The sequence below is a fragment of the Temnothorax longispinosus genome, chromosome 5 (assembly GCF_030848805.1).
Source record: "Temnothorax longispinosus isolate EJ_2023e chromosome 5, Tlon_JGU_v1, whole genome shotgun sequence".
Taxonomy (NCBI): Eukaryota; Metazoa; Arthropoda; class Insecta; order Hymenoptera; family Formicidae; genus Temnothorax; species Temnothorax longispinosus.
In genome coordinates, this window is record NC_092362.1 from 11,595,377 (window position 1) to 11,611,046 (window position 15,670).

The 15,670-nt window shown below is 30.5% G+C and overlaps 1 protein-coding gene across 12 annotated transcripts in view; it reads right to left on the minus strand.

Moving 5' to 3' along the window:
- The window catches only part of Spir (spire type actin nucleation factor), a 179,911-nt gene that overhangs the window by 152,981 nt on the left and 11,260 nt on the right, over positions 1 to 15,670 (minus strand). For 9 of the 12 annotated variants that reach the window (XM_071778389.1, XM_071778386.1, XM_071778390.1 and 6 more), the window contains 4 exons: positions 13,874 to 13,903; positions 12,719 to 12,976; positions 10,275 to 10,416; positions 488 to 775 (listed from right to left, as the gene is read on the minus strand). In XM_071778389.1, the coding sequence (XP_071634490.1) occupies positions 488 to 775; positions 10,275 to 10,416; positions 12,719 to 12,976; positions 13,874 to 13,903 (718 nt within the window). The remainder of the gene's footprint in view (positions 1 to 487; positions 776 to 10,274; positions 10,417 to 12,718; positions 12,977 to 13,873; positions 13,904 to 15,670) is intronic. The other 3 variants (XM_071778388.1, XM_071778392.1, XM_071778387.1) reach the window with 2 other exon arrangements.

Genomic DNA, 15,670 nt, shown 5'->3' on the forward strand with positions numbered 1-15,670 from the left:
TAAACTGCTTCGTTTTCTAAATACAGGATGTTAAAGTTGTGGAAAGAAAGTATAAAAATTTCAAAAATCTGGAAAACGTTTAAAAATATTTTATTCAAATTTGGTGTGCGTACATGTGTTATTAAGAACAATTTTCTAGTACTAATAAAACATTTTTAGATCCACCAGCAGCGTGCATCTTTGACACCCTGTATTTTAAAAACAGAACAGTTTAGGACCTAAAAAACATGTTTATAGAAAACTTTTCTTCTTAAAATAAGCCAAGAAACATCCCCTTCAAATTTGTCTACTTACTTAAGAAACACCCTGTGTAATGTTTGTTCCAAAAACTCTCTAAATGCTTTCAAAAAAATACACGTAAACTATTTAATACAAATTTGGTGATAAATATAATTGTATTAGACTATATATTAAACATTTCTGTTGAAATCAATCCCTTAAAAATATTGTTCATACCCACTGACAATGAGATGAATGAGATGATTACCTGCAACCGTAATGCGTCTTCTACGTGACTTACGATTCCTATTGGAAGGTAAGACCCTGATGTTGGGTCTTTCCTTGGCAATCCTTTGCCGTGGCTGCGGCACCGGCGGTACATCTTGTCTCCTACGGCTTGCTGTCGCCAGAACGCTGCCGCCAGTTACCAATGTCCTTTGATCCTCCGACTGCAACCATTGAGCTGCAACATCCTGCGCAGACTCCTGCTCTTGCTCCGGCTGCGAAGGTGGCACCTCCCCGAGGACTATCATGCGAGACTCACGACTTGTGTTGCCTAAGAAAAAAATTGAAGACAACTGTAAAAAGTGTGCAAATTTACTTTTCAATTTTAATTCCTGAAATATATATGCGTAAAAAGATATATAGGTAATTATGCAGATGGAAGAAGTCACCTTGGATGACCTTGATTTTTAAGTATGTTGTCAAGGTCACCCTTCTGAGTGACCTTCAGAAGGTTTCAGCCCGCGCTCGTTGTTTATTTAAAAGTTATTAACAAAAAAATTTGAGAAATGTAGCAGTTATTTTGAGTATTAAAAGGCATAAATGACTAATATATATATCGAAATAGTACACGCATGAACAAAGGAAAGTTATTTAAAACAGTGAATCGTAAATAGATTGAAATCTTTTTGCTTTAATAATACAATATACATTGCTATTATTTAATTAAATGTTTAAAGCAGATAATAGTTTATATTTTTGGATAGTTCCCCTGCGGAGGGCTCCACTATTGTTAAACTAGACACATAATGTGCCTTCGAAGTACATGCGTGGGCTTTCCACACGTGAGAAGTTATGAACCAATGTGCGTTTTCCATATATATTTTTCTACATATATTTTTCCAACTTACCCGGGAAAAAAGATTATATATGATTATATATAAATATATACGATTATATGTAATTATATGTGAAATTTGGTGCTTTATATAAAATTATATATGGATCCATATATCATTATAGGATCCATATATATTATATGAGCACGGAAATCTCATTGCACATATTTCGAAGGCACATAAATTGAGGAACATTTTAAGACTAAAACCAATTCGCTATCTATATTTTAACTGGTACTTTACTCTTGTACGTATGGGGTGCTCACGTTCGGGTCAGCCAAAGGAGATAAGCACGAAAATTTCATATTTCGAGAACACATTAATCGAGAAACATTTTAAGACAAGAATTATTTCGCTTTCTGTATTTTAACTGATACTTTACTTTTATATCAGTAGTATATAAATCTTTTTTTGCGTATATGGCAATATCGTCATATATTGCCATATACTTATCTGATACGTAACGTAATTACATATCTAGACGCGGACATTCATCGGTATTAAACATGTATCTAGTACATGATTTATACGTATTGCTACGTATCTGCTATATTATTGCAACATTTCAAATTTTATATGTATTTGCTATCTATTTGAAATATAAAATGTTGTGCGGGATAGCCACTAGAAGCCGCCATATTGGATCCGTCATTTTTAATTTTGAAATTTTGACCTTGGAGTCGTCATCAATGACACAAAAAAACCCTTATAGATAAGTTTTTATGTAAAATACGAAATTATTCGCTCTCACCAGTTTTGACACAAAACGTTGATTTCGGGCCCACCAGTGTAAACTGATTAATAAGAATCGTATGTATAACCTAATTACAAAGATATAAAAATGCAATTTGTAAAATTCAACAAACTTACAAATTAATTTAATAACTTTTAATTATATATTTTTTAATTTATATTAAAGATAAAACAAAAAATGTACTTAATTAAAACTACTGAAACTTTAAAATCTTAGACCCTAATCTTTAAAAGTAATTATATAAAGATATATGTTCCCGTAAGATAGATAAAACATTTCATTTATCAGTTAACTTTATATAAAAATATGATAATAATAATTAATTAAAAGGCATTCAGTTTTAAATATTGAAAAGATTACATCCCAGCAAACATTTTGATTGTGGGATGTTACCAAAAGGGAAACAAATGCCAGTGGAACGATAATGTCAAAACCAGAGCGTACTGTGTCCTCAGTTGGTCTCTAACGTGAACTAAATCTGAAGAACATATTCCGCAGTCAAATTGACGACAACACCAGAGCAAATCCGACATCAGCAATACAAAGATTGTTGCATATTGACGGAAGTGTGCTAACAGAATTGGCAATAATAAGTATGTTTCCCATTTGCGGCCTTTCGGCAATAATTTGTTGCCAACATTGCAATTGCAGAAAACGTTATAGGGGATCTTGCTACTATAAAAGTTTATCAACAAAAATTTCTATTCTAATACATTGTTAAAAGATATATTATTAAAATTTTATTCGATAAAAACCTGCATAATTAACACAAGTAGTTCATTGGTTTTCACGACTATTGTAAAATAGTTTTAATCGCAAAATTGATACTAATATTTTAGTCCAGTCGCCAGGCCGATTGAGCATTTTTTCGAGGTTCATGGCTTCGGTTTTCACACGCAATGATTGGTGGCGCCAGGCCGCGCCAGTCGACTAACGCCAGTAAAAATGCAAGTGTAAACACTTGATACAAACTGGCGCTAGTAATGTGGCGTTCACTGGCGGTTATTGGCCAAAGCATATAACCTCAAATTTGGAGGTTATATGCTTGCTGTCATTTACTGTGTGTTTAATAAATGTTAAATATTTTCCATAGTATACGCCAATCACTGTGTAAATACTTGTGAGTTTGCTAGTCGGTTCTGGCGCCAATGAATGCCAGTCAGTTGGCGCCACTAATCATTGCGTGTGAAAACCGGCCTTTAAGTTAATGTTTTATTTTTATGTTTTTTGGGTCATAGAACATAGCACGTAGGCGCGTTTTTGCAAGTTCAGACAAGTTCAGAATTTCAATTGTTTTAACGATACAATTGAGCGCGAGCGCGCACGCCTAGGGTACTCCGCGACGCGCAGACAGTAATTACATAAAAATTGACATATTTCCGTCAATAATCAAGATTATGTAAAAATTCAAATGCCATTTTGTTCGTCGTGAAAAAAGGAACAAATTTTCTCCAGTTCATTTTTTTATAGGATATGTATAGTTTGATCGCTAGGGCAATTTAAACAAATAAATTGTTAATAACTTTTTATTGCATCGACTTACGAAAAAACTATTTACAGATTCTTGTTTTACGACCCAAAAAACATAAAAAAAGTAGCTCAATATTTCAAAATTTGCAAAAGTTATAGCAACCACGGACATTTCTAAAAAAATTAAAAAAAAATTTTTTTTAAAGAACCCCTTTACCGATCATCGCCAAATTCAATACCAACCTTCCTTAAATAATACTCTATCGATTAAAAAAATAGATAAGAGAGAACACCAAAAGAGTTTGTTCTCTTAAAAATTCTGCGTTTAACTTTTGCTTTTAAAAAAAATTTAATAATTTCATTAAATGAAATTCTAACCATCAAATAACTTACACATTTTTTAAACAATTTTAAAAATCGGTATTTTTCACCGATCCTCGCAAAATTCAAAAGTATGCATGTACATATGTATCTCAAAATTGGTTGATTACACAATTGGTTGAAACATTATCAGAGTTCTATTTATGTACGGATTCTCCGAAATTTCAAACATCTGTAACTCCAGAACTAATTAACCAAATCTTAATTAATTATATATGAAATAGGGGTAGAAAAGACTGAAAAATTTAATAGAATTAGATATAAATCGCTATCTCAAATATTGAGGAAGCTATAGAATAAAACACTTTTCTAAAAAAAAAATGCCAATAAAATCTATATCGGTCAACCGATTTTAATAAAATTTGAGGAGAAACATACTTTCTATGATACTCTATTTGTGTGAAAAATTTCAACCCGGTATCTAAAAAATTGTAGAAGTAGATGCGTGTACAAAAAATCCGTACACATACACACACCCCCAACACAAACCCACCCACCCACACACACACACACACACACACACACACACACACACACACACACACACACACATCCGGACATTTTTTACTAATACGATTTTTCGACATTTTAGAACATTCTAAACCTATTTCCATCAAAATCTCAAAAAAAATTTTTTCACCATCACAAAGCTTCCTCTATGAGGAAGCAAAACATTCGAAAAAATGCTCAATCCACCTGGCGACTGGACTATTTCATCAAATATAAAAAAATCAGCCTATGTTATTTACTAATTCGCGAATAATTATTTGTTGCCCTACTTTCTCATCTAAATTTAATACTTTATTTGTTTATTTTTCTTTTTTTTTTAAGAGTATTACTTGTGGTAAAACAATGAAGGCAGTAGTAGTCCTGATGCTGACTTAAAGGTGTTACAACAACCTTTTCAAAAAAAAGAAGCAAGATCTCGTAGCTCCTTTAGATTCGTAAAAAATAAATAAATAAAAAGAAACCATAAACGCAAGTCATTATTTTCATTGTTTTGAAGAACATAACTAATCATCGTTAAAAGCATGACATTTGTGTAAAAAAAAAGTTATATCTTTGCGTTCATGGCAACTTTCTTTTATAGATATGGGGAGCTTTTTAGTTCTGAGCTTTTTAGTTCTATGTACTTCAAAAGACTAATCCTTGATTTCACTGTTTTTCTCAAATTCTTAGATTCAAATCAAGATTTATGACTCATAAAACCAAAACCAAGTTTTTTAATTACATATTGGTATATGTGTATAGGAGAGACCGGGGCTATCTGTCTACAGGGGATATGTGTCCACAGTACTGCTATCTCAAGTTTTAAGAGACAGATGTCTCTATCATTGTAACAAATAATTGAAAAATGCCCTACGTAAGATATTTAAATGATGTTTGTTTTCTTGCGATGCCTTTTGCAGACGCTATATACGTTAAAAGAAAAGCGAAAACAATTATTCACATTTTTCGACGGTCGAAAAATTTGCTGTGCGACAGTACTTTAACTCAAATTAAAGTAAGCAATTCATAACATTATCAATTAATATATAGTTATCAGGTGTGAGAAGCGTCAAATCTTAATTCCGCATTATCTAAAATTGGCAACATGTTAAAGACTGAAAAACGTAGTCGAGGCTATCTGTCCTATTTTTGATGGGGCAATGTGTCCACACTTCAATGACGAATTGTTCTTTTATAAATAGATAATGATGCGTAACTACAAAAGAAAGACTTTCCTTAAGACGGATAAGGTATAGACATATCTAATAAAATTATATTTAGAACGATTAAAAGAATAAAAATTGAACGAGAATCTTTTCATAAAAACAGCGTTAGACTTCAGAATAATGTTCGGGCTCTCACTCGCTACTGTAAAAAAGTGACCTACGAGCAACTACTTGATTCTGCGATTCAAGAATCATCACCAAATTTTTATTATAAAAATACACGTCAAGTTAAATATATGAGTTTGTCTTAAATTATTGAGTATTTTCTATTTCAAACGCTGCCGAGAATAAAGTAAAGGCTCCAAATAAAAAAAAAAGATTAAAGAATTGATAGGACAAAAGAAACTTATCACACTGATTTTGCAACGGACTCAAAATCAGTTTGATGCCACCGTATATAAAGAAAAGTCAGCTCTACGCAGGAAACTTATCAAAAAATCTACACAAAGTGCCTGCTACTTCTCTGACTCCTACGAGTAGGCAGTTTCAATATTATATATTATTTCAATATTTATAATATTTTTTCAATATTATATATTAACAATAATAAATAATATTATAAATAAGTATAAAAATTAATATAAATAATGTGTTTTTTATTATCTGGACAGATAGCCTCTCGAATATGGACAGATAACCCTGCATATGGGGCTGTCTACGCTTGACTTCTCCACTTAAAAAATTCGCCTCTTTAAAATGTTAAAAGATCAACGATTTTAATTATTATTTTTTTTAATAGCAAAGTTGAAAGGTTATACTATTAAAATTTTAGTCAAATATCTTTATTAGTTTTTTAGTAAACTTGAAAAAAGTGTAAAGTGTGGACACATAGCCTCGGTCTCCTCTATAACAGAATTATAAACAAGTGTCTCTGTAGATTCTGAAATTGTAAATTTTTATAACAAATTGTATATATACATATACATATGCATATATATATAGAAAAGATCCCAAAAAATTTAGAAAAATTCTTGGATTTTTCTAAATTTTTCGGATACTTTCTTTTAATACGTAAATTCTGAAACTTATTGAAACTTTTGGATCCATAAATTATTAAATTACAAAATCTTGACTTTTAAACATAAATCTTTGGATCGCTTTTGTTTTAAATTTTTGTTACTTATATTTCTGGATCTAATAATTTCCAGATTTTTACATTTGCATCTCAAAGTTTGAATCATTAAGTCTTGCACATTCTTGGATCTTTAAACCTTTTCTCGCGTCTAAAAATTATTGACCTAATTTTTATCTGCACGAAATATCCTGTGTTTTCATCACTCTTGTAGAAACTAAAATAAGATTAAATTATTTTAAGTTCAATTAGTAGAACATTTTAATAAATTTTCACGAGGTGTATATAAAGAAAACTTATATACTTTTCCTCAAAATTGCATAAATTAAAAGACTTCTTTATATATAGTTCTTTTTAGTCTTTTAATTCTTTATAAGCACTGCATACATATTTCATAAGCAACGAGGTAAACAACTGTCCACACCTGTCACAAATCACAATAAATCTCTTAAACTTGAAAGTCCTTCGCGAGATTATTCATATGGGAAGACACATCAGAGACCATCGATTGATTACTCCAGGAATTTTTGGATACTGGTAGACTAGAATTGTACACGATGTAATGATATTAACGACAATTACCGAAACAGGATAAAATTCGCGAGGAACGATTGACATCCGACTAAACTGGCATGCCGCGATGACGTTTCGGGCAACGTCAGTTCACTTTTGCACGCTTTCAGTTATTGATCGCGTCTATATCGTGTCGAGTTACCCTCCCTCCATATTTCTCTATCTTTCTCTCTCACTCTCTCACTCTCTACCTCTCTTCGTTCCGCTATGTTATGCGTCCGTAGCACCCCGAATCATGATTCATCCTACCACGCTGTTAAGTTCGATTCAATATCCAGTTCTCTCTCGATACAATTCGGATTCACGAGTGTGTTAAAAATTGAAATGTTCAAAAATGGTGAAGTTCTTAAAATCAATTTTGATTAACATACATTTTTTAACACATCCGCGCATGCGCGTATAACACGGAATATACATAAAATAAAATTCTTGTGAATCAAACAAAATTTCATAAATTTCACGCAAAAGTTTACGTAATAAATAAAATAGAAACATAGTAAAAAATAAACGCTCTTGTAAATACGCAATCTTCATTATGTATTATACTGCATTAAACGAGAAGAAAACTTGTTTAAATGAGATCATTTATATAGTTAAACGAAATTTTATATAGCTCAACCAAGAAAAAAAAATTAAAATAAAAAATTCTTATAAGAAGTTTATATATTCTTGCGTATATACAAGCATATCACTGTTGATTTGACATATCTTTTTTTTTCTGTGTGCTATCAATAAAAATAGGCAAACGGAGGTCCATATATGGACCAGTGTATTCTCAACGGTTGTAATTGAGATTTTGATCAACAAAATAAACTAGGAGGTCGATTCTGTATTTTTTGAGACGAGTATTTTGAAAATTACAAAAGTAAACAGATTTACTAAATATCGACAAATGAAATTGTAGATTCTCTAGTGAATTTCCTCACTTTTGTAGTTTTTACCTCGTCTTAAGATACAGAATCGACCCCTAGGTTTTTTTCGCATAAATTGCAAGCAACGTACATTTAACATATGTAATGAAGTAATTTTTTCTTCATTTATTTACGTAAAAAAATTATTCATTCAATTAATAGACCGATTTTCTTCAAAACGGTGTCCAAATTTTTCTCATTTTTTGGGGATGGCGATGATGTGTATAATTTTTCATATTTTTCATTAATGTACTGATTTTTTGGTAACTGCAGGTACTAAAATTTTTCTGACTGCGAACTATTCATTCAATTAATGAACCGATTTTCTTCAAAACGTGTGTATAATTTTTCATAACTGATTTTTTGGAAACCGGTTCTAAAATTTTTCTAATTTTTCGGGGATGGCGTCGATGAGTTTAATTTTTCAGTAATGGACGTTTTCAGTAAGAAAATTCTTAAAGCCGGTGTTATTTTTTCAATTTTTTATGCCAATGTGTTCAGAATGTTCGAAAATGTTGAAAAATCACCTTTTTAAAAATGTCTATATGTGTAGGCATTTTCCTCCTCCAACGAGAAACAAAAAAAAAATGGCCCAATATCTCCAGCGAAAATTAGAAAACAAAAAGGCATTTATAATGTAGAAAAATTGAAACTTCTTCAAAATCAAAAACAATGTATAAATTTTTATCAAATAAGAGTAAAAGGGTTGTACTACCCTGACTTGAGTGCCAAAATGCAACGCAATACAAAATTAGAAAAAATAATTTAAAAAATAAAATTGAGCCAAAAACGGTGGGTCAGCGCAGGGTACATCCGCCCGATGAGCAGGAAAAAATAAATATATATCTCTATACATACATAAATTTAAGAGAGAAAAATACAACTTAAAGTAAAAAAAATTGTCTACGAAGAAAAAAATAAGAATAAAGAGTTTAGGGAAGGGATCTAAACTTAAAAAAAGGAAAAGGTTTTGAGCCCGTGTGAAGCGCGGGCGAAATATGATTATACATTCTTATAAAACCTCTTTAAGTCTAGCCTTGTATGGTTATATATTCTTGTATATTATCATGTCTGATCATGTAAAAGTATATTTATAAGGTTAAATATAATCATATATAAACATATACTCGGATCTATCCATAAGTTCTAGTATTATTTTACTTGACAATCAAATTAATTTGAAATATTATTTCTATAAGCTTCAGTTTACGATTGCGCGTTATAAGTCCGACAACCATATCGGCACGCAGTCTAAAAAACTGAAAAATGTATTTAATAATTAATATTGTAAAATATTATTAAGCACCAAGATCCGCTTCGATCGAGTACGGTACTTCTTATTTCTTGTTATTTTAAATTTTCTTCTTTTTCTTATTTTACGCAAGATACTTAATTTTTTTAATTAACATTAATTTTTATTAAATATTTTCGTAAACAGTGAAATTACCTGTAATAATTCGTGAAAAAAACTGTTATATAATATATATTACAGTTTTTATAAATAAATATAATAATCGTATTATTTTACAAACATACCTTATAATTTTAACTAAAAATAATATAATCACATATAAACTTATATAGTCATAGATAAGATTATATATGATCAGATCATAATATTGCATCTCAAAGTATCCGATAAATGACATCCAATAGGATCTATTTCTCGTATTTAAAATTTGACGAACAGTGGTATAAAAAAACATGGCACTATCTCGCTCTATAGAACGGCACAACTTTTGTATATCAGTTGTATCATGGAGTCCACTCTTATAATAAAGTGGCACAATTAAAAAATAACATTTGAAAATAACAATTTTCTGATGATCTTATATATATATATATATATATATATATATATATCCTATCTATATCATATATATATATATATATATCCTTATATAATCTTATATAATCATATATGGCCGTATAAGCTCTTATCAGACCAAAATTCATGTACGAGCATATATCGCTTCTTATATGAGCATATAAGACATTATAAAAATATTTTTTCCCAAGACGCTATAAACTACAAATATATAAAATACATAAACTTACAAATTGATGTTTCTTCAATCTTTGGAGCATTTTGTCTTGAACCAGAAGATCTTAGGGGCTTTGGAGGCTTCTTTATGCTTTCCATGAGTAATTCTCTTAAAGTACTTTCTTTTTGTAATGGTCGTAATCGTCTCTCCGAGGCCTGTATGGCAAAGTATAATTACAAAACATTTTTTTAAACAAGTTTGTAAAAATTTATACAGGGTAGGGCATTAGGCTCAACACGAATCCCGAACCAAAAATCTAATAAGCTTGTCTATTGGCCCTCTTTGAACCCTAAAACTTTTATCTGAAACATTTTTCCAATAAACTAATACTTTCAAAGATAAACTCGAGACACTTTAAATGCCCTACCTGTGTACACACACATCCATACGCACGCATGGACGCACGCAACACACCACACACAGACACATTCCTGACATGTATACGCACACATTTCGACTCTTTATTAATATTTCAAAAATATAAATAAAAAATTTCAATATGCTTTAAATGATATTTCATACGTAATTCTATGTTTTATCGTAATAAATAATAATTATGCAGAGATAGGGACCATCTTCTGATTTCAATTGAGATATGTTATCCAAATCATCACTCTGAGTAACCTTCAAACGGTTTTAGCCAGCAGTCATTATTAAAAAGTTATTAACAAAAACGGTTTAAAAAATGTAACAATGATTTTCAGCAGTGGAGGATATAATTTGCTATTATGTATGAGGAAATAGCACATGTATGAACAGAGACGGTGCTCTATCTCCTCCACCTCCCAGATTTTCTCTTCAGCACTCATATTAACATAAAATGGTTTTACATAGGTTTCCAATTTTCCACGCAAAGCGAGATTCATCCCCTATCCCCTATCCCATGTTTACAGAGCTAAACGAGGTCTATCATTGTACAGTTCTACATGGAGTTTCACCTTTTCACACAAACCATACAATGATAGACCTTGTATCGCCCTGTAAGCAGAGAGTGGAATGGAGTAAACTTCACGGTATTTAATACACATTAAAAGTGATTTCGCCGATTTCAATGAGCTTGACATATTTGTTAAGGTCATTCTCCTAAGTGACTTTCAAAAGGTTTTAGCTGTGTCGCTCGTTGTTTGTTAAAAATAGAGTTTATTAACTCTAGTTAAAAAGTTTTTATAACTTATTAACAAAAGAAGTTTCATAAATAAAATAAAAGAAACAATACTTGAAACTTAAAGGACTCTCAATAATAAACCATCAAATTGTGATGATTAGGATCATGACGCGGTTATTGATGCATAATATTTCAGATTAACTTTTTTTTATCGTATAATGTTTTAGACATTTCGGCTCTACATTGAGCCATCTTCAGCAGTATAAAAATAATTAATAATTTCTGACGTTCCTCCCCATCGTGCCAAAGGGGTATTTCAAGATTAGGAAGTCAAGAGTCATATCAAGTGTGAATATAAATGGATAAAAGATCGTTATCTATAATGTAGTCAGAATTCATGATTAAAAAAAGAATTTGAAGAATTCTGAGTCAACTCATCAGACAGGAGAATAAGAATGTATATAAGTGTTAAAGCTATTTTCAAAGAATAAATAATATAATAGTTGTACGATAAAAAGGTGTCCGAATAAGAATGAGATATTACACACCAATAATTTCGTCGTAACTCAAATCTCATAGTCCTCATCATCACAATTTGATATATCATAAATAAAACGTAATTTTCACATGGGTTTGTATTTTCTACGTAAAAAGCGAAGTCCATTGTACGTACAGTTCCACATTTTCAACTTTCTAAGTGAAGTGATGTCCATCTCTACCTTCTTGCTGATATACACAAAAACAACATGCATGGGCGCATGAAGAGCTTTGCTCCTCCCCCTACAACCCCATCCTGACAAAATCTAAGCTAATTCAAACCAAATTTCAGTTTCAAAGCAAAAATATATTTGGGTTAGATTTTTTCAGAGTGGCAGTGCAGAGGGAGGGGCTCTGCCTCTGTCCACGTATATGCTGTTCCTATATATATCAGTAAAGGAAAATTGTTTCATTTATGTAACTTCTTTTATTAATAACTTTTTAATAGACAACGATCGCCGGTTAAAACTTTTTGAAGGTTACTCAAGGTGATGACCTTGATATCTCAAAATTATTGAAATTGGAAGATGGTCCTTATCGCTGCGTAATTACCATAAATTTATTAATATACAAAACATGCATGATTTTTATAAAAACTACTCGATTTTCATTAAGTAAAATACCTAAGTATTGTACTAAGATTCAACATAAGTATATATTAAATTTGATTTTATTCCTAACACTGGTGAAAATCACATATTGTATTTCCGGTTGATAATGGAACAAGCGTAATTAGCACTAAATACGAAAATATAGCTCCTCTTTTGGATTTTTAGTTTACTCGGATTTTATATGTACGCAATCATAAATCTTGCCTTTTTTAAAGGTGGTCGACTTCGAATAAATTCAAGAATAATGGCGTGTGCGTCCTTCCTTGATGGCGTAGGCGGCGTTTTCCTGAGGTGATATCGTCTTTCTCTAATATCGTCCATCAAAATCTCATATGGTGTCGGCTTGTAGTCCGGGAGAGTTCTTTCTCCGCGTGAAGACACGCGAGAACCCAAATTAGCTTCTACTTTTTTCAATTTTACTCCTCGCCTCAGCTCGCTAATAACTTGAACCCAAAACCTAGCCTGACAATAAGAAATACTAATTTCTAAATAAGAAATACTAATATTACCATTAATAAATACTTATAATATTACATACTTATATAACTTAAGAGGTAAAATTTAAAAAAATCCCATTTAAAAAAATAAAAAATTGTTTCATACACTTTAAGACATGTACAATAAAGTTCTTTAAACAGATTTTTTATTTACTTTTTTTAACCACAAAAAATTCTATTTTTCGGGGCTTCTATAGTGATGTTACCCCTTAATGTATGTATTTATAGATGTTTTTTTAGACAGTATTATTTCATAAATTATAAAATAATTTTGTATAAAATACGAAAATATTTTATTACATAGCCACTATTTCAAATCATCTTACTGCATCATCTAATTTTTTTCTGATATCTATAAATTGACACTTTATACTAAATCATACATAGTAGAATAATTATATTATAATACTTAATACCTACCCTAAAATTTTAATTCACATAATTATTGCAATAAATACAACAAAGTAGTTTTGTAATTTTGTTACAAAATAACATATAGTGAAAAATAGCAAATAAATATAAAAATAATAAATCAAATAATATTTTACAAAATATGCTTTCTTGTAATTCATTTTAATTATCACATAAAATAATAATATATACTTGCATAAATAATTTTTCTCTTGCATAATTACGTTTTTAAAAAGCAAATAAAGTTTTAGTTTTATTGATATAAAATTTGATTTGTTCTATCAAGTATTGGTGAACTAAATTATCATGCTGCATGCATTTATCATGCTCAATATATATTACATTTATTTCATTAACTTTAAACAAGAAGTACTAATTAAAATTACTTTAAAGCTAATAATACAATTACAACGAAATAAGTAAATGTAATTTTATTATGGTACGAACGTACTTGTATAGCCCTCCAAATTCTAATGTCCGTCTACAAGAATAAATGCTAATTAGCAATCAGTAGATCTCGTTAGTACAACACATTATTTACATGTTTATCTTTTTTGAAAAACATGTAATAAGAAAATGCATTGTTTAAAATAGAAAAGGACTCGGCATATTTTACAATTTTATATAAAAAATCGTTTTCGGTTAATTTTGCTAAAATTGAAATATGCCACTGTCCTTACCTTCCTGATAAAAAATATCAATAGGCACAACCTCTTAAAATCAATAATATACTCACTGAGGAACTTCAAAACCTTAAAATATTAGGATTTGAAAGCTGACATAAAGTTCAAGCTTATTTTCGTGCATTAAGATTATTTTTATGAAATAAGTATACATATGTAGTGATTGAATAGGTGAGTATAATTCAGTTTGGATAGATATGTGTGTGAGAGAGAGAAAGGACTTTGTACATTTTAAATGTAAAAATGATTCCGTTCAAATTAGGTGAGATTGAAATATTTTGTAGTTTAGGTGATGCTGATCAAAAGTTTTCATGGGCACAAAGTCCAAAATCAACACCATAAAAGATAAGATAACAAAGTGAATGCCATTGGAGTTTAAAAATGCTTGTTTTTGAATACATATGTTAATATATAAATGTTTGAAAAAATATATACATGTATGTGAGTGTGTGGGTGTGTATGTGAGTAATTTGTGTAATCGCTGATATTATATTAGCATTAACTAATTGTAAGTTAAGTATGTATCACGTGGAGATTACACGATCAAACTTACATCGCTTTGTCAGTCATCAGTTTATCCTAAGTCTTATTAGCCACTTAAGTAGTCATTATCGCGGTTAGATAGTATATAAAATATTAGTTCTTATTTGTCTCAGTCCTAGTTATTTTGAAGATGTCACATATCAGTTTTCTTCTACATCAACAATTGTCTGTATTTTTGATTGGCTTTTTTGAGTACAAGGAAACAATGCTTAAAACCATTAAGATATAAGATTTCCACATCTGCTGTACGTTACAGATTTCGATCTTTTTATACTGCCAACAGTCTAAATACACATATATATTATTTTTCGTACACACGCACGCACGTACATTCATACATTATATATACGTAATAAATAATGTATTTAAAAAACAGACATTTTTTTAAACTCCAATGGCACTCACTTTAAACCATCATAACTTTCATAGATTTGATTCGGACTCTGTGCCCGTGGAGACTTTTGATCAGCATCACCTAAACTACAACATATTTGAATTTCAGCTGATTTGACAAATCATTATTACATTTAAAATGTATAGTCTTTTGTTTATAAGATATAGTTGTTTACCCAGGTAGCAGGATGATGTCTAAAGACGTCTTAATAACGTTTTATTGACATTAGAGACGTCATTAAGACGTTTTTAATACATCATTTGACGTTACTCTGCTACCTGGGGCCCAATTCTGTACACGCATACCGACAACTACGATTCGATACGCGTTGCGTAGGTTTTTCATATTGTATAAAAGCTGCGCCGATACCGTTAACGACACCGACGACTGTCAATAAGCGTGTTTTAGCGTGTAAAGAATTGGGTATGATATAGCCGTTTATTGGTTACTTCTATTAAAGTCACTAGAACTTCTGTGTTCCTTCCTTACCTCAGAAAAGGAATCGTTGACGGGCAATGTACACTCACTTGTTAGACAAAAATAAGCTTCCAAACTTCATGTCAGCTTTACCTCCAAATCCTAATGTTTTAAGGCTTTGAAGCTCTGCGGCAACAAAACTATTAATTTT